The 25,103-nt window shown below is 33.8% G+C and overlaps 1 protein-coding gene across 1 annotated transcript in view; it reads left to right on the forward strand.

Annotated features, from left to right (window-relative positions):
* The window catches only part of LOC148939861 (RNA helicase aquarius), a 242,439-nt gene that overhangs the window by 21,701 nt on the left and 195,635 nt on the right, over nucleotides 1-25,103 (forward strand). The window contains exons 5-10 of the mRNA XM_089106313.1: nucleotides 1,459-1,636; nucleotides 7,629-7,807; nucleotides 10,745-10,962; nucleotides 14,242-14,365; nucleotides 16,063-16,276; nucleotides 22,084-22,132. Coding sequence (XP_088962439.1) covers nucleotides 1,459-1,636; nucleotides 7,629-7,807; nucleotides 10,745-10,962; nucleotides 14,242-14,365; nucleotides 16,063-16,276; nucleotides 22,084-22,132 — 962 coding nt within the window. The remainder of the gene's footprint in view (nucleotides 1-1,458; nucleotides 1,637-7,628; nucleotides 7,808-10,744; nucleotides 10,963-14,241; nucleotides 14,366-16,062; nucleotides 16,277-22,083; nucleotides 22,133-25,103) is intronic.

Consider the following 25,103-nt stretch of genomic DNA (forward strand, 5'->3'; position numbering starts at 1 on the left):
CTATTCCCTAACATTTAATTAATTATTGATCTAATAGCAACAATTATAATTCAATTAGTGATAATAATATGAAGCTAACAGTAATAATCAGGGGATTAGCTTAATAAAAGATTGTTATCACTCAACTTGGATTTGTCTACAAGAGGAATAATTTATATTATATTAATTGTATATAAATTATAAATATAAATTATATTTATAGAATGATTTATATTTATTATTTCTATTCCCTAACATTTAATTAATTATTGATCTAATAGTAACAATTATAATTTCATTAGTGATAATAATATGAAGCTAATTGTAATGATCAGATTATTAATTTGATAAGAGATTATTATCACTTTCGACTTGGATTTATCATCAGGAGGTACAAAATATCTTGGTATTATTAATTATTTTTATTCCCAAACATTTAGTTAATTATTGTTTTATAATTAACATTTTTGTGTCCGTGGGCACAAAAGAATTATAAGAATAATAATAATTCTAATTTAATTGTTGCAATGATGATACTAATATAAAAATAATAGTAATAATCTGGTGATTATTTAATAAAATATTATTATCACTTTCACTTGGATTTGTCTTTTAAGAGCTACAACATATTTTGATACTATTCATTATTTTTAGTGTTAATATTTATATTTGTAGATAAATTAACTATTGATTTAATATCAATAATTTTAATATATTTTTTTTTATCATAATATTAGGTCAATTGTCATAATAAATATCCTGTTATAATAACTTAAAAAATATCTTGCTACGTCCCTGAATTTAGTTTCTGAGACGTCACATTCTTAGTAGTTTCGGTGCAGCATTCCTTTTCCGCACTAAACATTTTAGTAACAAAATTATTGGGCTACTTTACGTTAAAATTTTATATTTGTCGAAAATTGGGGTTTGCTTTTAGTTTAAGGACGCCCCCCCCCCTAATGTCTGGAAAAAGCCCTAGGCTATATACAAAATTATTTGATCTTGACAGTATACATTCTTTTCAGTTTCTATTTCTCATCAACAGTTAGCTTATAACGTGAAATAATGCGAATTCGAAAAAAAAAGACATTAAAAATCAGCTAACTTTTATAGGCTAGGACTAAACAGACAGAGGAGTGGGGTCTGAGACGCGGTTAACCTGGAAACGACTTATAAAATAGGATGAATAGACATTTTCTGAATGTAGTGAAGTAAGAATTTCGTCATTAAATTGTTTAGTTCAGAAAAGGAATGCTGCACCAAGCATCCTTTCATGTCTCTCAACTGCCTAGTTAAAAGATTTGCGCGTTCAAATCCCAGTCACAGAACTTTTTTTTTATCAAATTCTGCCTATTAAAATCGTAAAAACGCTCTGTGAAAAGGCTACTTATTTCTGCTAAGCTGCCATTATGGGTGGTGACCGAGATTTTTGTGTATTTTACTGTTTATTTATTTTCTGTTTCGCAACTTGAATTGCAGGGAAGACGGGAACAAGAGCTTGAAAACAACCCTCGCTGGAAGAAATACTGGAAAGCTTTTTTAAAGAAGGATTCAAAGGTCCCACCAGAAGAAAAAGAAAAGCTAGATTTTGAACGCCGATTCCTGAAAAGACTGATTGAGAAATTTTTAGGGATATTAGAAAAAATACCACAAAAGGGTAAATTATCGATCCTAACATAATTTTCGTATTTTTTTTTTTATGAATTATTATACACAAATTTGCCATAACGCTGAGTCAATGTCCAATAAAAAAAAAAAAAAAAAAAGAATGTTCAAAACCAAGAGCGCCGTGAAAATTTATCAGTGGCTGAGGAAAAGGGTACAAAAAATACTATAATGGTTATGCTCTTTTAAAAAAAAAAATGTATTAATTAGTTCTTCTGAGGAGAGTGGGGTTTAGGGTGTTGATGTTAAAATAGGCTTTCCTAAATATTTAAAGAAACTTTCATGGTTTTGAGTTGATCTTTTGTATATTTATAATTTTTCACATGCTGCTGATTGGCCTTTGATGTTGCAATTTTGATGTGTTTCCCTGAGCCCTTACGTCTCATTCTATTGACGCTGCTAGGGAGGGAAAAGGGAGGAGTAACCCCCCCCCCCCGTCCTGGGAAGATGAAGAAATTTTAAAAGTGTAAAAAATTATGATCATTTCTATTCAAATCCTAAATGCGACAAAGCTCCTAGTATTTTTTTCCCACTCTTCTGGGAAAATTTTCTGGTGGTGTGCTTGCCTCCTTAGCCTCTTTTGCCTCCTCTCAATTCTAAAAACATTTTGTCAAGGTTTTGTAAATTAAACTACAGTAGCTCAGGATTTTAATTATGTGATCTTATTTTTATTTTTTTATTTTTTACTATAAACAATAAGTTTTAAAACATAACTAAGATAAGTAAGTTAAATTGAAAATTAAGTTAAAAATAAAAAATAAATTAATCTTTGGTTTTAATTAAACTAAAAAAGAGGATTCTCACAGCCAAGCTAATAATACAAGAAAAATAAAAAGCGAAAAACAAGACCTCAAATCTGTCATATTTTGGTTAAATCTGCTTGTCGATTGTTATGATCACTAATCATTATTATCAATTGTTAATATTATTTAGTTAATTTTGGTTAAATCTGCTTGTCGATTGTTATAATCACTAATTATTATTATCAATTGTTAATATTATTAAGTTAATTTTGGTTAAATCTGCTTGTCGATTGTTATAATCACTAATTATTATTATCAATTGTTAATATTATTAAGTTAATTTTAATGGTCAGTAATCATTGTAATTATTGTCAAATAAGATAAGATAGATAAGATTAAGACATGTTACTGTTTCTATAAGAAAAGCTTTTGTTTTTTTTTCTGGCAAAGTTCACTGTCTTATTAAAAGTTTAACCCGTTTTGAATGTTTTCATTTCGTTTAGTCAAAAGAAAAATAAAGCCTATAACATAGTTCAACAAAGAAAAAAAAAATAAACAGCTGGATTAAAAAAAAGAGCAAAATCTCAAGCAAGAATACCCCCCCCCTCGAAAAAGGGGGTTGCCTAGTTTACCCCCCCCCCCCACACACACACACACAAAAAAAAAAGACCGAATCGTAAAAAAGTAACAAAAATACATTTAAGAAAGTAAGTTTATTTATAACCCGCAATGATACAAAATAAACCCGGAGTATAAAACTAAAAAACAAAATAACATAATCCACAAGCAAATAAAAAAGAAAACACAACATAAATAATATATCAGTATCCAGTGAATCACTGATGTGGAAAAAAGTGAGAGAATCACTGGCAGATATCTTCTCTGAAGTATTAGTCCTCAGATCCTTAGCGATGTTGTCAAGCAGGACTAGAGGGTTGGTCATTCCAAAATGAGAAACTATCTTGTGATTTTAGTACTATCTTGGTAAATATAGCAAGTATTGTTTGTCAAACACAATATATCTGTTGTGTTTTATGAAGTTTTGTTTTTGTAACCTGATGTTTAATTAATTAAATTTGACTGCGTTTTTCATCCATAAAATTTCAAACGTTAACAAGCTATTGATTCCCAAAGACCTTCAAAAGGTGGCCTCACATTCTTAAGTTCTATGGTCTCATGTGCTTTTGGCTTATTTTCGCTGAATTTTCGCTTTTCTCTTTAAGTTTATCGAAGCCTTTTACAAAAAGTTTCCATCCGGAAGGAGAATTCGCCTTTTTTTTTACTTTTACGATTCAGACTAACACTTCGAGGGGGGGCAAGCCCCTAACCCCCATCCATGGATACGGCCTGAAAATCGGTTTTTTTTAAGATTTTTCTTTATGCTGTTTCAAAATTACGGAGTTTCTTGGGTAGTATTACATTTTGTCAGTGTTGTCACGTAGAATTATGGAAAGAAATAAGCAAATCTTATTAGTTAAATTTGATAATGTTTTTTGTCCGTAGGCGTTCACAGATTAACGATCTGTTGATTCCCAAAAAGAACCAAAGGGTGGCCACACCTTCTTAAGTTCTTTGGTCCCATGTGCTTTTGGCTTATTTTCGCCGATTTTTTGCTTTTTTCTTTAAGTTTATCGGCCGCTTCCACCAAAAACTACATCACTGTATATAGAGATCGATTTATTAAAAATTCCATTCCCGATTATTCCTAATTTATAAAGTACTCAAAAAATAAATAAAAAAAATAATTAAGTTTCTTAGGTATCTAGAAGGCTACGCGACCTGTGGAAATAAAGCAGTCTTACTACTTTATTTTGCAAAATCTATAGAGGTTTTATGTGTGACCAAAAAGCATTGAAATAAACTATGGAACAGTCATTTAGATAAGATTAATTTTAACTTAGTTTTGGTTTCAACCCAATCGGAAAAGAATTGTCCTTTCTGGGGTTCCATGCCCCCAAACCTTAATTGTCGCGTTGTATTAGGGCTCTGATGACCCAGGGATTTACAGTTTTAAATTTGAACTTGCTCAGAAAAAAGTTTTTGGTCCTTTTTCGCCTCCTTGTCGGGCCCTGTGTTTGGGGGAATTAATACTTTTTCAATTTTTTTCTGAATTTGGTCTCTTTTAGCCCAAAAACTTAATGATATAAGTTACACTAATCGAATGAAAGATTTTGATCTTTTTTGTGTCTCCCTTATTTGGGGGAGGGGGCATGCTCTCAACAATTCTTTTATTCATTGAGTTCCTTTTGGACTAAAGAGTTCCTATTGGAATTTTTAATCGATCACGGACAAAAGCCGTTTGGTGTATTTACGGCCTCTAAGAAAAATTTTAGTTTGGGGGAATTAATACTGTGTTTAGGGGAATTAAATACTTTTAAATTTTTTTTCTGCATTTGTGTCTCTCTTGGCCCGAAAACTTAAATACATAATTTAAAACCAATCGGGTGAAAGCTTTTTGGCCTTTTTGTGTCTCCCTTTTTTGGTGGGGGGGGGGGGCATGCCTTCAGTAATTTTTCATACTCATTCAGCTTCTTTTGGGCTAACGAATTCCTGCCGCGATTTTCTAACCGATCACGGAAAAAAAGCTATTTGGCATAAGTATGAGCTCTCTAAGAAAAATTTTAGTCTTGTTTAAATTAATTAAAAAAAAGATTTTCCACAAAATAAGTTTTTCAAAGAAAAGTAGAGAACTCCATTTAATCAAAAATGAGCAAAAATATGTTTTGTTTTGTTGCTCAACATAAATATGTTGAGCATAAAAATGAGCATAAATGAGCTAAAAGGTTTTTATTGAAATTGATGTTGTAAAAACATCCAAAAGGGCTCATTCAATTGAAAATTGAAAGGGCTATTGCCCTTTTAATAGTTGAAAGTGTTTGAAGGGCAAATAACCCCCCCTCTCACGCCCACCATTTCCCCAAACACATTCAATCAAAATTTTTAGATGTCCATTTTGTTCAACGTATTCGAAGGTTCTGGAAATTAGGTCTTTTAAGGATGATAACCCCATCAGAGCTTTCAGTGCAAGGGTTGTAAGTTACGCCCTGGGGGCATTTAAGGTTTATATAAACTATAAATTAAACTATAAACTTTAGAAAACTATTTAAACTATATATAAACTTTATTTAAACTATAAATCTTTAGAAAAACGAAAAGATTTAAAATATTATTTCCTTTTTCTCTGAAAAGACTATGTCAATATAAAACGAACAGAAATTAATTAAAAAAAAGTTTTTCCACAAAATAGGTTTTTCAAAGAAAAGTAAAGAACTCCATTAAACAAAAAATGAGCAAAAATAAAACCAAATAATCTACCAATCGTGAAACTACCACAAATCAGCATCGATAAATAAATGAAACCCAAAACGAACAGAAATTACAATAACTAACAGAGTCAAACTCAAAACGAAAAGAAATTAACATAAGTAGGGTTCAAAACCCCTATGCCTTCCCAAGGCCAGAACAAAATTTGCACTTTACTGATTTATATATAAATATACCCTTGGTGTAGTAGTTATGAATATGGTGTTAAAAAATGTTAAATTGAGTTAATTTGTATTGAATGGTATGAAAAGAGTAGAAAGAGTGAATAAGTTTTGGTTTATGATAAAAGATTGTGTGACGCTGCTCAAGTCACAATAGTGGCTTAATAAAACGTCATACGTTCTTACCATCTCTACGTTTGTTGATAATGTTATTGAAAAAATGTGTTGTAAGTGCCAGTTAAGTATGATGTATTATTAGTTGAAAATAAAAAGTCAAGTCAAGTGTAGCATCCATAGTATGAATATGGTGCATATACCCTTGATGATAGATGTACGGTGCGGAATATGGTGGCATATACCCTTATCACATTGCGCAATCCGTTATCACATTATCGCAATCCTTTTAGTCACATTGCGAAACGGTAAAGCTTTCGATCTATTTTTGAACATGGAAAGGGAAATAGGGGAAAAGTACGTCCCCCCGGTTGGTCAGAAAAATGTTTCAGGAAATTCGCAATTCTTGTCAGTTTCGGGCCATACCCTTGCCTTTATATACTTCTTTTTTAAATTAGTTTCAACTTAAGAAAGAATTAAGGAGCTTAAATTTAATGATCCTTATCCCCTAGTTCATAAGATGGTCTTGTTCATTTAAGGTTGCAAAATTAGTAAGAACGGACCTTAAAGGTAAAAACTTCCTGTATCTAAGAAAACCTTAAAGGAACAAGAAAGAAAAGAAAAATTACTTGTAAAACTGGAAGGGGAATGTTTTCTCAAGTACGAATTTTCAGGATATAATACACTGAATTAAAATTAAGCAAAATTCAAAATCGAAAATTGTGGCCATATATTTAAAAGTTGATGCGGCAGAAAATAAAATAAACAAAAAAAGATATATTTTAAAGAGGCTAACATCTTTTCAAACTGAGGTCAGCTGCAAAACCTAAAAACCAAAGTCAAAATGCAAACACGAATGAAAACACGCTTCGGTTCCGACAGCTGTTTGGAAAATCCAGGTTCAAGAAAAAAGTCAATCCTTCTATATACAATTTTCTTCAAGTGGGGGTGGGGGGGGAGAGCAATGATTTGGCAATATTTTGACACACTTTAAAATACTTTCGGTATAAAGGTGTGCTTTAGACCAATCAATACCACGTAAACGCCATGTATACCTTTTCTGCTTAAAAGTTAAGACTGCATTATAGTTAAATCTAGTTAATTAAATGAAATATGATTAAGTTAAATATATTTAAATTGTTTAGGCTGAGTGAACACCTGAAGGATACTAACGAACACAATCGTACTGTGGGTACTGAAGGATACTGTATAATTCAGTATCACAAAAATTCATATTCAAAATTAAAAAAGGGAGGAGGACAAATGCATCCTGTAAAGAGGGTATACAGTTTATGTTTTGTCATGAGACAATCCAATTCTCTCTATCTCTCTCTTATTTTTTTCTCTATCTTTCTCCCAGTTCTAGCCTTTTCTTATGCAACTCTATCTCTCTCTCTCTCTCTCTCTCTCTCTCTCTCTCTCTCTCTCTCTCTCTCTCTCTCTCTCTCTCTCTCTCTCTCTCTCTCTCTCTCTCTCTCTCTCTCTCTCTCTCTCTCTCTCTCCCTCTCCTAATTACAGTTTTCTCTTTAATTTTAAGACTTCATTGTAATGTTATGGTCCATTTTGTGTATTTTATTATTGTATATTATTAATTATAAATCATTTTTTGAAGCTATATTAAATTGTTTTCACAATTTTAAAGGCAGAATAGACGAGGCAGCTTTGCACTACTGTGAGAGGTTTCTGGAGCTCTTGGTTGACCTTGAAGCACTGTTACCTACTCGAAGGTTCTTCAATACCGTATTGGATGATAGTCATTTAGTTGTTAAATGCTCCCTTAGTGCACTGAATCAGCGCCCTGAAGGTGAACTATTTACTCAAGTAAGTCGATTATTTAATTCAAATTCATGGAAAGTTTAATATACTACTACTACTACTAACAACTCACTGCAGCACCAAGCCGCCGGAGGCCAACACGGCAACGCACGCTCCTTCTCCATCCTAATCTATTCATAGCCTCCCTTTTTACACCCTCCCGAGGAGTTGTCATTTCCCTTAATTCTTCCCTTACGAAATTCTCCCGCCAAACTCCGGGACGATCTGCTTTTCGTTTGGCTCTAAATGGTTGGACGACAAGGACAATCTTTCGCAACTTTTCATCCTTCATTCGCAGAACGTGCCCTGGCCATTTTGACTTTTCTCTCATTATATCCTTAGAAAGTTTCGTGCAGCATACTATTTGAAATACAGTCAGTCAGTTGGATACGCAAAACAGTCCGTAAACAATTTCTCTGGAAAACATCTAGCAAATCCTTCTCCGTCTATTGGAGCACCCACGCTTCAGAACCATACTTGACTACTGTCATCACCGTAGCTTCCAATATTTTAATCTTGCTTCGCAGGTTGATCTTCCTATTCTTCCAAAAGTTTTTCAACTGTGAAAAAAACACCCTGGCCCTTGGCTATTTTACTTTTAACATCTTCACTGCATTCACCGTCTTTACTAATAATGCTATTCAGATAAGGGAAGCTAGTTAATCGATCTTCTCAATATACTGCATCATCTCTTCACCTTCATTCATTCCTATTCTAAGTGACTTAGTCTCCAAAAATTGATTCATTTTGCTGACATTTTTATCATCTCAAATCACAATCATCTTCATCATCAAAGGACATCACAGTCATCAAATCATCAATCATCTCAAACACATCAAATCACAATCAAAGGATAATCAAATCATCTTCATAATCTAAGCCTAGGAAAGTTTTACCTTCCCATTTGATTCCGTGTTCTCCCATTGTCTTTGCCATGCTCCTTAGAACAAATTTCATTAAAAGGATCCATATAAATGGGGATAGAACGCATCCCCGCTTAACTCCTGAGTCAATACCAAACCAGCGACTTTGCTCAATTCCTACCTTAACCGCAGCAATGTTATTCTCGTAGATAGCACTAATCACTTTCATGTATTTATCTACTATACCATACAAGGATGGGACCTTCGCTAAAGTTCTTCTATCATCTCAATAAAACGGTTGCTCATAATCTGTAAAACTGAGGACTAAATGGGTTTGATGACTAAACTAAAAGGGGTTTGATGACTCAGGTGCTTCTCAACTATTAATAAAAAAGTGAAAATTTTGGTACTCTCCCCCTGCTAAAACCACAATGTTCTTCGCTTAAAACTTTATCTACTCCAAGTGTTAAAAGCATCATCAAACTAAGTAATCTGCTTCCTAGAGAAACCAAGCTAATGCCTCTATAATATAAGACAAATTATAAATAATAACAGCAGTAATTAAGATAACGAATTAAATACTGTACAAAAGAATTTACAATATCTTTTTGTTGCCGAATTTTTGAGAATTTTTGTGAAATTCTCTTGGAGTAAAAGTATAACTTCAATATGCTATAAACCTATAATCAATTACGCTGGCTTCTAAATCTATGTTAATCAGTTTTAGAATGAACTTGATTGAATTGGCTTCTAAAGAACTATAATATCCGTTGGCAAAAATTTTTTTCGCATTGTTATATTTATATTTTATATAAATACCCAACTTCAATAGTCCTTAGTTCATTATATTTTATTGATAACATAAATTTGTTATAGAATAGAATGCGTTTGTTCGCTTTAATACCTTTAAGCTGACATGAGCATGTCCATATTGAAAAAGAAGAAATACATATTCAACAATTAAACATTTAAATAAAAATATCTTTAAATAATGTAAAGGACACCCTAGACGGTCAATCATTTTGATCACAAGCTTCCATCAATCAATTGATTAAAGTATTATTGAACGTCTAGGGACCTGTTTGAAGCTTGAGTCAAGCGTTGATGGTGATTGATAAAAAGTTTGAATGAATCAATCGGTTCTAGACGTTCAATCATGCTTTAATCGATTGATTGACGGAGGCTTCTGATCAAAATGATTGACTGTCTAGGGTGTCCTTAAGGACCTGCAAAAATGACAACAAATAAAATCCGGAGTAGCCACTTCAAGTTCAACTCAATGAGATAGAAGGAAAGTATCAAACAATAAATTAACAATTTAAAGGTTTATTTTGTATGTTTTAGAGATGAGCTACACCATACTACATTTAGATACGCTTAGTAAAGAGCTAGATTATCAAAATTGTCCTAACTTGATTAGATCGAAGTAAATTAGCTTTATTAACAAAATTCACCAAAATTGATCAAATTAACAACAAATTATTTTGTTGCTCTTACAGATATGGAAATTTATGCTTGTTGTGGAATAGATGTTAAAGTGGGTGGACCTTTGATGGTACCTAGTGAAGAGCTAGGCTATCAAAATTAACTAAATTGACTTAAATTAATCTAATTAACCAAAATGACAATAAATGTTTGTTTCTTTTACAGATGTGTAAAATTTAGGCTTGCTCTGAAATAAATGATAAAATAGAAGGACCTCAGACGGAACATCTGCACCATGCTGCGCTGCACTGAGTAAGAGCTAGCTTAACAAAAATAACCTGAATTAATTAAATTGACCTAAATTAACCTCATTAACAAAATTCACTAAATTTAATACAATTAGCAACAAATTTTGTGTTGCTTTTAGAAATGTGTAAATTTTAGGCTTGTTCTGAAAAAATAGGATAAAATAGGAGGACCTCTGATAGAATTTCTGCACTTCACTGCACTTAGTGATGAGCTTTTAGCCTGGATTAGGGCTAAATAGGATAAAATAGGAGGACCTCTGATAGAATTTCTGCACTTCACTGCACTTAGTGATGAGCTACATTATCCAGATTGACTTATTATTTTTTGTTGTTGTTTTTTTTTGCAGCTTTTAGAGATGTTGAAGTTTTATACCTGTTTCGAAATAAATGATGAAACAGGAGACCCTCTGACGGACCGTGATATGATGGAGCTGCACTACGGCAAGATTACTTCACTACAAAGAGCTGCATTTGTAAAATTTCCTGATTTAAGACGATTTGCTTTGTCTAACGTCGCCAGTGTTGACACACGAGAAACTTTAGTCAGACATTTCGAGCCACTCAGGTAAGATAAATTACTATTTTGTTGGCTATAATGGATTCCATGGTAATTTTGTTGTGAAACTGTATCTATAAGTTGCTAAATAGATGGGTGTACAGTGATATTCAGGCTAAAACCGGCCATATTTATTCAATACGAACGTATTTTACGCCGGCTTTCAAACTGAGAATTCTGTTGTTAACTTTTTTGTTTATTCTATTCTGTTGTTTACTTTTTTGTTTTTGTTATTATGTTGTTTACTTCTTTTATGAGCATCTTTTTGTTTATGTTAATTTGTTTGAAGACCCGTTATGCAAAAAGGATATAAGTAGGAGCATAAATAAAAAATGAAAAGACACTAAGCGCAATGCAAACAGCTATAAACGCAGCAAACACTTTGACAATCACAATCACAAAAACGCTAAAAACTATCAGCACCATCTAGCATTTGGCGACATTTGTTCAAGCTTCGTAATCGTTTTTTTGTCAGGAACTGAGATCACATACATATCACTGCCCTAGTTCTACCAATCACACTACTTAAATTAATTATTATTATTATTACACTGGAACAAATGCCAAGTGTCGCCAAATTGCGTCTTGAGTTCCCACTCTTATAAGTTACCCATAAGCTTTGGACGAACACTTAAAAACACAGCAGATATTGAAAACACCTAAAAACACAACGCAAATCACTGGGTCGGTATTGCACATCAAGGATGTTTCAAATTTTAAATCGAACATTTTTTTTTTTGTCTATGGGGTCGGAGGTGCTGAATATCGATTTGTTAAATATTTTATTGAAGTATTGTTCAAAGATAGTTAGGACAGTTTGACTGACCGTATGTCAAACAAAAAGCTTTGCGAAAAATTTAGTTCTATCCCACTTACTTGGTCTTAAATAAAAGAAAAGTTGAGAGGGCTAGAACAGGTTTTACAGTGAAGGATGGCAGATTGCCAAAGACTAATCTTTTTGGACAGCCATCTTGGGCCTAAAGAGAAGAGAGTTGTCCCCGAATGGGGTGGGAAGGCATCATAAGGAAGGATTTAAAGTAAACCGGAACCTCTTGGAGGGGGTAAAGAGTGAAGCTTTGAATATATTGGGGTAGAGAGATTAGTTTTTTTGTGCCTTCATATTCTGGTTATAGCTTTTATGCCTTATGGTAGAGGTTGGAGTCAAAACGTATCGAAAGAAGGCGGCAGTTGAAACGTAGCTTATAAGATAGCCCTATTTCTGACCTGAGAGAAGATGATATGGATTGAACATCTTCTTTTGTAGCTTAAGACCTTTTGACCCTGTGCCACCAGTACGTTTTTTAAATAATTTGTGAGACCACATTTGCTAATCATGATAAAACATAAAATCGCGAAGAAAGGAAGAAAACGAGAACAATAATTAGCCAGGGAAAAAAATTGAAATTATGCAAATATTTCGGTCAAGACCTCCGCTTGACCTCCGCTTTACTCAGAAAGGGTCATCCTATTTTAGGTTTGTGTTTTGTTTTAAGGTTTGGTTTTTTATATTTTTATCAGTTTTATTCTGCACTGAGGACGGTCAAGTGGAGGTCTTGACCGAAATGTGTGCATAATTTTCCACTTTTTCACTGGCTCTTTATTGTCCTCGGCTTCTTTCTTTCTTCGCAATTCTATGTTTTACCTAATTTTTTTAAAGTTTTTTTGGGGTAATAAAAGGGCTTCTGCCGAATGCCGGATTTGCGACAAGGTTGCTTTATTAACAGAAAACGCGAGACAAAAATAGTTTGTTGTTTTTCTGTATATTTTTCACCATGTTTAATTAACATGGAAATATGGAATGATAGGGAACATCAGAAACAAGAAGAACAAATGTCATAAGACATTTCAGCTCGAAATAAGGACTGTTTTCAGTAAAGCAAAAAAATAGCGACGAAGACCATACTGCCTTTCCATCACAAACAACAAAAACACGAAGAACAATAGGGAATACTTTTTGTAAGACACTGAAGCTAATTTGAATGAATATTTCGGCCCTATGTCCAAGGGCCGTCCTCAGAAAATCCAAAATTTATAAAAGAGAAAAGACTCACAACAACATGCGACCAATAAAACTAAAATGTATTTTTTTTTCAAAACCGTACTGGCATCCTTACTCCAGCGAATCTCAACCAGGACTGATAAGTAAAATGAGGTAAAACAAGGCGATTCATTGAAATGAAAGAAAAATAACTAAAAGCACGTTCTTATTGCTAATCCTGCATTTTTGGCAGCTAACCTCAAAGGTCTTTTGATGACAGGTTCTGCATTAATGTATACTGTTTTTTTTAGATATTTGGTAAGGTCGTTTTTAATTAAATTTGTGTATAGAGCGTTTAGTGAATATTCCCCCAAGTCCCTGTTCAAGGAAACAGTGTTATTAATATTAAGTCTGATTTCAATTGCTTCTCAAACTACCTGTTTTATGCCAAGGTTATTGCTAATAAGGGCATATTCTTCAAAAAGTATTTTGTGGCTAAGGTTTTCGAAAACATGGCTGCCTAAGGCAGAATCTAAAGAAGCAAATTTAGAGTTTTGGTAATATCACCTTTATGCTGTTGTAGGCGTTTCTCTAAATTCTGGTGAGGTCTGCCTACATAGTATATGCCACAATCGCATCGTATTTGGTAGACCCCTCTTTGGCGATTAGCTGGGGTTTTATCTTTACGAGAATTTAGAAAATTTATGATTTTGAAGTTATTGGTAAATACTACATGCAGATTATTTCGTGTGCGCTTTTTTAAGATTCATAGTGATTTTTGGAATGTAAGGGAGGTAAATTATGTTTGAGGATTCTCACATGGTAAACTACCATTGATTTGCTGTTTTTTTTGTTTTTTTTTATTAAAAAACATTGATTTTATTTCAATAAGCAGTATTTTTTTATTGAACATTGTCCTAAAAAAAAGTTAGCGTTCTTTCCTCTGTGGAATAATATTATGTTTAATTATTAATATTGTATTATGTTTAATTATTAATATTGTTTAACACAATTTTATATATTAATACGATATTAATACGATATATATATATATATATATATATATATATATATATATATATATATATATATATATATATATATATATATATATATATATATATATATATATATATATGTATATATGTATATATGTATATATATATATATATATATATATATATATATATATATATATATATATATATATATATATATATATATATATATATATACATTTTTGTTAATTTTTAACAGTGATTAAGATTAACATTATTAATATTATTATTCACTTAAATTCTACTTTGCAGTGCTGAGGTTCTATATGATATCGCCGCATTTCTGAAGCTGGTCCCTCCTCGTGATAAGGTTGAAACAGATGATATTTCAAAATTGGAAAAATGGATGGACAAAAACTTTCTGCTCCAATTACTGGTAAGTTCTTTCTGGCAAGTGCTGATAATTACTGGTGGGTAATTTCTACTCCAGTTACTGTTAAAAACAAACTGACATAGAAGAAACTACCTGTGTAAGAGAGAAGGTATCATCCTTTCGCTTTGTGTTCCAAAATAAATCCCTGAAGTTATAGAAGTTCTAAAACAAAAATACAGTTTGGACCAGTGTCTGAAGTAAATATTTTACATATTTATAACAAATTTTTACATTTATGTAATAAGTATTTTTAAATTTACAATGTTTTACGGTAAATATTTGACATCCTCTAATTACCATTTTAGTAATATGTTTTCAGTAATAATACGTAGACCCCTCTAAAAAAAGGAATTTAAACTTTTAGAAGCTTAATCAATACCTATTTTAATAGAATGAATTCAGAGTGGAGAAGTAAACAAAGGCCTGATGGTAGAGTATTTGTGTCAAAAGCTATGGAAGGAATTCAGTTATAAGTAAATGCCTTTTTATTTTTGATTTGATTAGTTCCAATCAGTAATTTTACTTTTCGTGTGGGAGTGCGTTTTTTTTTAACTTTGGATTCCGCAATAAAATCATTGAAGTACTAAAAATTCCGTTTGAGGTAAATATTTTACATATTTATAAAAAAAATTTTATATATGTATCAAATATTTTAAATTTTACGATGTTTTATGACAAATATTTTAATCCTCCAATTACCTTTTTAGTAATATGTTTTCAGTAGTAATATTTAGATTCCTCTAAAAAAAAGAATGCCTTTAAACTCGAAATTTGGAAAAAAAATAATCAAGTCTCATGATTATTACTTACTTACTTACTTGTACGTGAGGCGAGGCAGAGGCTGTTCAGCCCAACTTTTTGCCACCCACCGAGGATGTGATGATCCACTTTTTGCCCCTGACTTCGGTCTTCTGGTTTGGGGAGGATGATTTCCAACCACGATTTATCCCAATTGCGTCCGTACTTCCTGAAACCTCCAAAAGGCTCGAAGTCTTTCTTCATTGTGGCATGCCAATATTTAGTTTGGCCACCTTGCCGTTCCTTCCAGTGGGGGAGGGGTTTAAATTCAAGTGAATGACGGAAAGGTGCTTGGTTTTGGGGACCCTGATGGCCAGGTTTGTCAGGCTAGCGCTTTTTGCCACTCTTTGCAACTTTTCTTCGAGTTCTTATCTTACCTTAGACGTTAAGCCTTAGTTCTTCTGGAGTCATTGGGAGTGCATAGGACGTTGACGAAGCCTCTCAACTCGTCCCGAAACGGTGCTGCAGCGATGACGTCTTCCCATTCATGAAGACGTCATTCACAGTTGTTTTGCTGCGAACTTCGTCGCAAGGTGTTTTTGACGACCTTGTCTTCTTCTGCCGTCTGGTTTCCAAATTGTAGACTGTCCGAGAAAGCCGGCCTCTGGGCTTTTAGGCACTTCTTATTGAAATTATCGAATAAAATTTGCTTTATTATTGTCCCTCCCCCCCCCCAAAAAAAAAAAAAATGTTGCGTATTTGCCTGTGTTCGACGGTAAAATTTTCTTCTGTGCATTAAACCAAAGGCTTTTATGCTGAAATCTAGAAAGAATCAACTATCCAATAAAGTTTAAATTGCATCGATCATAAAGTTCTGAAATTTGACCTCTCAAAGCCTCATATAACATGTTGAATGTACCTGGAATTGTCTTATAAATAAAGTCAATTCCCTTTTTTTTTAGGTCTCTCGACACGAAAAACGAAGCTCTCAGTTACAGGCCCTCAATGAAATGCCTCTTTATCCAACTGAGGAGATTATTTGGAATGAAGCATTGGTACCAAATGAATATTTCTCTGGAGATGCATGCCTAGCCCTACCCAAGCTCCATTTGCAGTTCTTGACCCTACATGACTACTTATTACGGAATTTCAACTTGTTTAGACTAGAAACTACGTGTAAGTTATAATCATTTATAACTATTAATTTTATATCCACATAATCGTGTCCACAAGCCAAAGGACGTATCTAACCTCTTTATAATATACAAAAACAATAATATTTTCAAGCCTTTTGTTTGACAGTTATTTTTTTCCAAGATCAAATTTTCAGAAAAGTGTAAAAAAAGTCGGTGTTTAGCTGATTAATATGGCTTCATTTTGCTATACTTTATATAAAATTCAACCCAACTATGTTAAAAATATATAAAATTCATACCCAACCCCAGAGGAAAAAGGAGGATCTAAATAATAATTAAATAAAAAAACAAGTTTTTCAACTGAAAGTAAGGAGCAACATTGAAACTCAAAACGAACCGAAATTATTCCGTATATGAAGGGGTTGCCCCCCTCCTCAATACCTCACTCATCACGGTAAAGTTTTTAGCACTTTTAAAAATGCTCTCTGTTCTAACTAAACGGCCCTTGTGTTTCAGGAATCGTTCTTAAGGAATTGGGACAAACAGTCAAACTTTAGCATAAAGAGAAGGGTATTGAAGGAGGGGTGTAACCCCTTCATATGTGGAGTAATTTATGTTCTTTTTTAGTTTTAATGATGTTCCTTGCTTTTAGTGAAAAAACTGTTGTTTTTTTTATTTAATTTCTGATGGTTTTTCAAATAATGCTTTCAAATCTGGCTCACCCTCCGTGAAAAATTCCTCCCCCCCCTTCATGGAAAGTTTTTCCCACATAAAATACACCCCCCCCCCCCACAGTAAAATTACTTCCGGACATTTCGATCTTCGCTGACAACCCCTCCTTAAAATTTCTTGCAGAAGGTTCAGCCTGAAAAATTCTCCTTAACATACTTTTATTTGAAAAATACTTTAAATTCTAATCATCTTTATGATCACTCCGGAAATCCCCCTTTCTGTGGAACTTATTTCTTGGAAATCCAAATGTGCTGAAAATTTCCACCGGACAATTTCCCCGGGACATTTCCACTTTCAAAACTGAGTTGGCGAAGAGAAATAAGACAAATAAAAAGAATTTCGTATAGGAATTCTGTCAAGTCCCCCCAGTCTAAAATTTTCCCTGAAAGTTCAACCCCGGAAATTTCCCTCCACACGGAAAATTATCCCAAATGAAAACTTACCCAAAGCACAAAATCCCCCCCGCCCGAAAAATGTCTGTATACCTCCCAATAACAAATATTAGACTATACGTAACTCATGAGCACATTTTATAACTTAAAGACCTATCCCCAGAGGACTGGGGGCGGGGGATCATGTTATCTCCAAAGGCATAATTTTGGGACTTTTCAACTATGCTAAACAAAATGGCTATCTCAAAATTTTGATTCGACGGTTTTGGAGGAAAAGGGGTGTGGGAGGATGGCAATTAGGAATATAATTTCGTATAGGAATTTTGTCAGGTCACCCTAGGAAATTTTCCTCCACACGGAAAATTGTTTTCTTGGAAGCTTACCCCAAGCATAAAATCCCCCCACTGAAAAATGTCTGTATACCTCCCAATAACAAATAATATAAGTAGAACAATGGGCATATTTTTTAACTTAAAGACATATCCCCAAGGGCTAAAGGGGGGTCATGTTATCTCCAAAGGCATCGTTTTGGGACTTTTCAACTATACTGAACAAAATGGCTATCTCAAAATTTTGATCGGACGATTTTGGGAAAAAAAGGAGCATAGAAGGGGGGCTAGTTACCCGCCAATCTTTTTGGTCAGTTAAAAAGGACACAAGAACTTTTAATTTCCATTCAAACGAGCCCTCTCCCGATGTTCTAGGACCATTGGTTTGATACGATTACCCCTGAAAAAAAAATTACATAAACTTGCATCCGTGATCTTTCCTCCGACAAAAAAAAAGAGTTTCGGTTACTATTGAGCCGTGTTGCTCCTTACTTATAATTTGTTACCGCGAACTGTTTGACTATTGGCAATACATCCGCTAAATGATACACCCATTCATGTTCAGCCAAAACTATTTGTATTGAATTTTGAATTTGCCGGATCACATTAACTAGTGTTTTGTTTATGTCGAGAGTTCATTTTAGCGCATTTTTTATTTCTTATTCCATCCCTATTTAGTAATTTTTTTCTCTATCCTGAAATATATACCATCTTAATTTTGCTCCCGCAGAGAAAAACCTACTTCTACCGCACAAGTAATCTTAAGCGTAAGATTTTACTTAAATTAATTACTTAATTTACTTAAAAGTAAATTAAGCTGATTAAGGCGAACAACCTATCTCCATCCTACCATTTTTAGGCTTCTTCTCCAGATACCTACGCGACATTCCTCCTAATTTTCTTCTTTTTATAGTTTTATAATATATGGGTCAAAACTTCATTGTCTCAAAAATGGCCTTGGAAAGGTGTCAAGGAACCGGCCGTATCTTCGTCCAGACGACGGATTCCACTGAGGATCCAATTATTATAAGTTTGCCATTCTCTTTGATGGGGGCTCAATTGTTAAGGATTCTACTGGGTATCGTTGTTTGGTTTGACAGGGATTAATCTCATATCCACAGCTCAAGAATAACTTAAAAAGTCGTTCACTAATTAAATTTACATAGCTGGTTTCTTTAATGCTTATGTCTCTCCATGTAAAAAACCGAAAAGTCATAACAAAATTGCTGAGTCTGTCTTTACTAAGTTTGAACTTTCCGTAACTTACACGTTGAACTTAAACGTTTGATTTTTACTAAGAAGAACTTACTTCGAAGAAACAGAAACTACCACAAACAGAGGAGACTTTCTAAAGGCCGTGTATGCGTATCTCAATCCATTTTTTTTTTTTTTTTTTTTGTAAAAAAAGAAACTTTATATGTTATATTTTTTGTAACTGTCATTTTGTTTAAATATAATATATGTCAAAGCCATTTATTAAAGTGAGTTTTGTTCTGTTGTCTAGAACAAAAGACATCACGAATTAAAGCAACAATATTTATTTCCTGTTTTGTCTCAATTCAGGTTCGCTTGTCCTAAAATTTAAACTGAGGCGTCTAAAAAGACTAAATTTTCAATGCTTTACTGCAGGAATTGATATGCTGAACATAAATAATTAATCCTAAAAGTATTCACGAGCAAGATAATCCAGTTGAAAAAAAAAACAGAAAAAAAACTGAATTGTGGAAAAAAGTTGTGATGTTTGACCAGTTTCCACGGAATTATTATATAGCTTCTCTTTGGAATTTTGATTTTTATTTGCCATTTTGAAATCGTTTTTTTCTTAGGTTTTTGTTTCTATCTCGAATTTTTTTTATTTCCTTTAGATCTGCTTCGGTTTTTTTTATATCTTTTCCCTCCATAGTTTTGTTTTTCCGTTCGTTACGCTTATCTTTCTTTGTTTTTTCGTCTTTTTTTTCTGTTTCTTTTGTACTCAAGATTGCTTGTGCAGAGCCGTTCCTAAGGTTGGTGGTGCCGGGGGAAAAATTAATTGCATAAAATTAATTAAAATCTTAAGCGTTGCAATACCCTCTTCTGTGGTTCTTTTGGCAAATTTGGCAAATAAGGCCCCTCCCGACTCAAATATAAGAAAAAGAAGCCGAATCAAAGTGGAAAATTTGATAAAAGTGGGCAATCTCCTAGCCGCGGCCGCCCCCTAGCTGCGGTGATCGGGGAAGCTGACCTGGTTGCCCCCCCCTAGGATCGGTTCTGTGCTTGTGGGAGGCCCTTCCTGGATTGGTATTTTGTTTTTTGGCTTTGGTTTTAAGTGTATCCGAGTTGCCGTTTTATGCATTTTTTTTTTTTTAGAAAGAAATATTACAGAAAGAATTTTCTGAAAAATGTCTAAAGATATCAATATAAATATATATGATGCATATAAATGTATATAAGTATAAAAATATGAATATAAATAACAATATAAATATAGTTCGACTAAAAATATAAATCTTGAGCACTAGAATATTGCTTCTCAGTTATTTTTTCCCTTAGCAAATTCATTGTGCTCCGATCAATGGTCTTAGGACTTAGACGGAAATTTTACCAAATACTTGAATGTTCTTTTGAGCGGAATAATTCAAATTTATGTATATTTCACTGCTATGAACGCGCTCTAGGATTATAGTAGTTTTGGTGAAACAAAAGATGAAAGCTGATGAGGAAAGGTGTAAGAATATAGAAATTAGATTTTGTTAGCGAAAAACGAGACGTCAAACTGTAATCCCAGATAACACAGTTTTGAAAGAAAATATGTTACTCCGGCAACCCTGTTTGCATTTGTAATAAGGTAAAAAAGAAGAAGTTATAAACGCATTTCGGAATTTAGTGCATGTTCCTACTTCAGGCTCTGTAAAAATCTCTTTCGCGAGGGTATGATAGGAGTCCTGGTATTTGATTTATGATAGCTGGAAGAAGAAGAAAAAAATATTTAATGAAAAAAAAAGGAGAAAGAGGAAAATTTTGACAGGAGTCCCGGTTAGTTTTATTTCAAGTCACCCAACGAAAAATGTGTTCATGGGGTAAAGTGTTCGGTTCTCTTTCTTTTTGAATTAAAATAGGAATTCCCAGCTTTTCAGCCTTGTCGCATAGAACGGACTGTTGTAGAATTTTATTTTTCTGAACAAGATCTACTTGAGTCTCTGGGCTAGCACCTCCCCCAAAGTCCTTGATGGTTTCCTTCTTTTTATAATCAGGCTGATAAAAGAAGAGAAATGGCCTGCGTAAACAAAAGTGTCTGATAATCATTCATTTTGTTTGACATTTTCCTATTATATATTTTTTCTTTTTTAAACAACGGTTTCTTTTAATTTTTCTGTCTTCAAAAATACAGAAAACAGCGATTCCAACAAACCCCGAAAGAAAAATTCTTTAGTGAAAACAAAGAAGACCACATTGTATATGGATGACAAAATGAAAAATAAGATTATGAAGAAGAAAAAAGAGGACAATTTCAGCCTCTGAATAAAGAAGGGTAAATATGGGGATAATTGGTCGAGACCCCCGCTCGACCATCTTCAGTGAACAAAAATAAATAAAGAGTAAAAAAATGGACGGTTAAAAAACCTAAAGACAAAATAAAACAGACTCTAAATTACAGGGGTTTTTATTTGTTGAGCGGAGGTTTTGACTGAAATATTTGCATATTTATCTTTTCTTTTTTATTGACTGATATAATCCTCCTTCTTTCTTCTTAAATGTTTTTGTAGTCGGCTCTATCTGACTTTCCAGTTGAAATTACCTGCTTTTCTGCCTCCTCAAATAGAACGGATTGAGTAGAAACTTGGGAGAGAGCTAATTCGGTTCCTCATTGAAAGTTTTAGTTCTCTCTTTAAAGAACATAACCGATCGGAAGACCACCTGCCATTCTTTAAAAGCCAAATATGCCCCCCGACCAGTTAGCTTTTAAATTACAGGAGTTGACCAAATAGGCTGATTCAATCAAGGTGGAGTAATATATTTTTTTATCAACGGCTATAGATACAATTTGTGCTCAATCTAATGTTTGAATTTATATATAGGGTTTTTTATTCTTAGGATTGTGTCACCTTTCTCCGCTCCTTAAATGTGCAGAGATTTAATGCTCCTTTTGGAGATTAAAAGGAGATTAATTGCTCCCTTTGCTCCACGAACATTTTCATCTTCTGTTTGACTATCCAGTCCCACTAAAAATAGAGAAGTGTAATCAAAGCCTATTAGGAATCCTGAGTTTTTATAGATGCACCCCCCCCCCGTCCCAAAGATTTTCACTTAGATTTGTTCGAGGTTGAGTTTTTATATGCTTTATCTTGATGTAATTGGTTTTAATTCATTATATAAAAATTGTGTATTGATATTAAATAAATTTTTATCTTTTTTAGACGAAATACGACAAGACATTGAGGACGCTCTATCTAGGCTACGGCCCTGGTAAGATTATTTATTTGTATTTAGCGTATTGCATATTTATTTAATGTTTTATTGTTGTAGTGTTTGTATAATTATTATTGTATTTAGTGTATTTAGTATTTATATAAAAAAAAATACATTTTTCGTATTTAGGATGAAGGGACTGAAAAAAAAAACGCAGAAAAATGGAGTAATTTAAAAGGAAAATCAGAGGTAATTGCAGTTTTAAAATTTCGCGAAATAATATTTATGATAGAAAATATATAAAAAAATACTTTCATCAGGTTGTGGGAGCAACATTTTTTACTACATTTTTGTGTTCCTCAAAAAAAGAGATTGTGTTGAAGTCAAATCGATCAAGTCATTTGTTGTTATTGGGATTTTGGCATTAAACTATTTGTTTGACTCTTAGATTCGTACGTTCATAAGAATTAACTTTCAAGATAATGAATAGGATAATAATAAAAAATGCTTCAGCTGCTGAATGCTTAATGATTGTTTTAGGAGCTGTTTGGATTAAGTTAATGCTAAAGTGTATGTTGGGGCCCGTGTCCCTTTATTATCAGATAAATGTCGATTTTCTCTTATACATAGATTTACCTATAAAATAATTTTTTCTACGCGAGAAACTCTCGTAGAGGCTAGCCTATTTTCAGTGTAATAATTTTGCAAGAGGGAATTAATTGGTCTTTACTAAATTTGGTCTTTTCACGGGCTAACTAAATCTCATTGTAATATAGTTTATGCGTAAAGATATATTAATTTTGGGTCCCCATTGATTTTATTGGTCCCCGGCGTCGCTTGATAGTGAAAGAGGCTATTTTGCCTCTTTTGTGTATTCACGCTTTTTAAGTTAGTTCCCGTTTAGAATTCTGTTAGCTGATATTGGAGTTGAAAGTGGTAATAAAAGCGAGTTATTTTCTACAGCTGTTATCGATTATTTTCTCCAAACCCTGGTAAGGTTGAGAAGAGGGTATTAGGAGTTTACCCTCGTTGTAATATCCACTAGAGGACCCCCTCCCAAGAAATTGATGAAAATTATTAGTGGTACAGGCCGTGGCACTTTGGGCTAAGTAGGGTGGCACTTACTCCCCTCACCACAGATGGTACACTTGTCATACCGGCACTGATTATAGTATCAGTGCTGGGAGAAGTCTTAAAACATGTGGCCCGTCTCGACCGTGATACCACACCTTAGTGCTAACAGTAGTGGCACTGGTGGCGCTGTGCCACGTACACTGGCACCGTATAAATAGGAGTATTATCCTAAAAAGAAGATGTTCGTCAGAAGCAAAACGCTTGATTGATTTGTAGGTTTGAGCACTTAGACACAATGCTGCCTCTGATTATCCTAGGCAGCGCAATCGCGCTGCCTAAGTAAAGAACGATGTTGGCACAATATATTATTATTTTCCTTTAGACTAGGGCACTTCTAATCGAAGGAGTTGTCGTAGAAACTTTGAAAAGGACTCATTCGATTGAAAATCGGAGTGGCTTGTGCCCTTTTAGTATTCGAAAGCGGTTGGAAGGCAACTAACACCCCTTCCACGCCCACCATTTCCCCAAACACATCCAATCAAAATTTTGAGATAGCTATTTTGCTCAGCGTAATTGATTTCCAGATAGAGATTATGTTTTTGAGGAGGACACTCCCCCATAGCCCTCGGGGCAAAGGTTGTTTGTTATGCCCTGGGGGCATATAAGGTTTTTATATAAAGCGTTGTCGCAGAAACTTCAAAAAGGGATCATTCGATTGGAAATTCAAAGGGCTAGTCCTTTTTAATAGTCGGAAGTGATTGGAGGGCAACTAACCCCCCTCTCACGCCCACCTTTTCCCCAAAACACATCCAATCAAAATTTTGAGATAGCCATTTTCTTCAATGTAGTTTAAAGTCTCGGAAATTATGTATTTGAACATGACACCCCCCCCCCCCACACACAAACACAGACCTAAAGGCCGTGGGGGTAAGCTATGCCCTGGGGCCGAATAAGGTTTTTTTTATAAATAGTTGTTATAAACACTTAAGTAAGAGCTCATTTGATTGTAAATTGAAATGGATAATGCCCCTTTTAATTATCAAAGGGTATTGGAAGGCAAAAAACACCCATTTCGTGTCCAGCATTTATCCAGAGACATCGAACCAAAATTTTGAGATAGCCATTTTGTTCAAAGTAGTTGAAAGGTCCAGAAATTATATCTTTGAGGATGACACTCCCCCCCCACAGCTCTCAGGGTAAGGGTTGTAAGTTTTGCCCTGGGGGCATGTAAGGTTTTTTATTGAAATTTTTGTCGTAGAAACTTGAAAAAGGGCTCGTTCGATTGTCAGTTCAAAGGGCTAGTGCCCTTTTTAATAGTCGAGTGATTTGAAAGCAACTAACCCCCCTCTCACGCCTACCTTTTTCCCAAACATATCCAGTTAAAATTTTTAAATAGTCATTTTGTTCAACGTAGTTAAAAGTTTTAGAAATTAGATCTTTGAGGAAGATAACCCCCTCAGAGCCCTCGGAGCAAGGGTTTTAAGTTATGCCTTGGGGGCATATGAGGTTTTTATAGATAGTGGTGTTGTAGAAACTTCAAAAAGGGCTTATTCGACTGGAAATTAGAAGGGCTTGTACCCTTTTTAATAGTAGAAAGTGATTGGAGGGTATCTTACACCCCTCTTACACCCACCATTTCCCCAAACACATCCAATCAAAATTTTGAGATAGCCATGTTGTTCGACGTAATAAAAAAGTCCAGAAATTATGTTTTCGAGGATGAAACTCCCCCCACTGCCCTCAGGGCAAGGGTTGTAAGTTATGCCCTGGGGACATATATGTTTTTTTTATAGAAAGTGTTGTCGTAGAAAATTCAAGATGAATCATTCGATTGGAAATTGAAACGGCTAGTGCCCTTTTTAATAGTCGAAAGTGATTGGAGAGCAAGCAACCCCCTCTCGTGCCTACCATTTCCCCAAACACATTCAATCAAAATTTTAAGATATCCATTTTG

The sequence above is a fragment of the Artemia sp. Qi Xiang Cuo genome, chromosome 20 (genome assembly GCF_049724085.1).
Source record: "Artemia sp. Qi Xiang Cuo chromosome 20, ASM4972408v1, whole genome shotgun sequence".
Classification (NCBI taxonomy): domain Eukaryota; kingdom Metazoa; phylum Arthropoda; class Branchiopoda; order Anostraca; family Artemiidae; genus Artemia; species Artemia sp. Qi Xiang Cuo.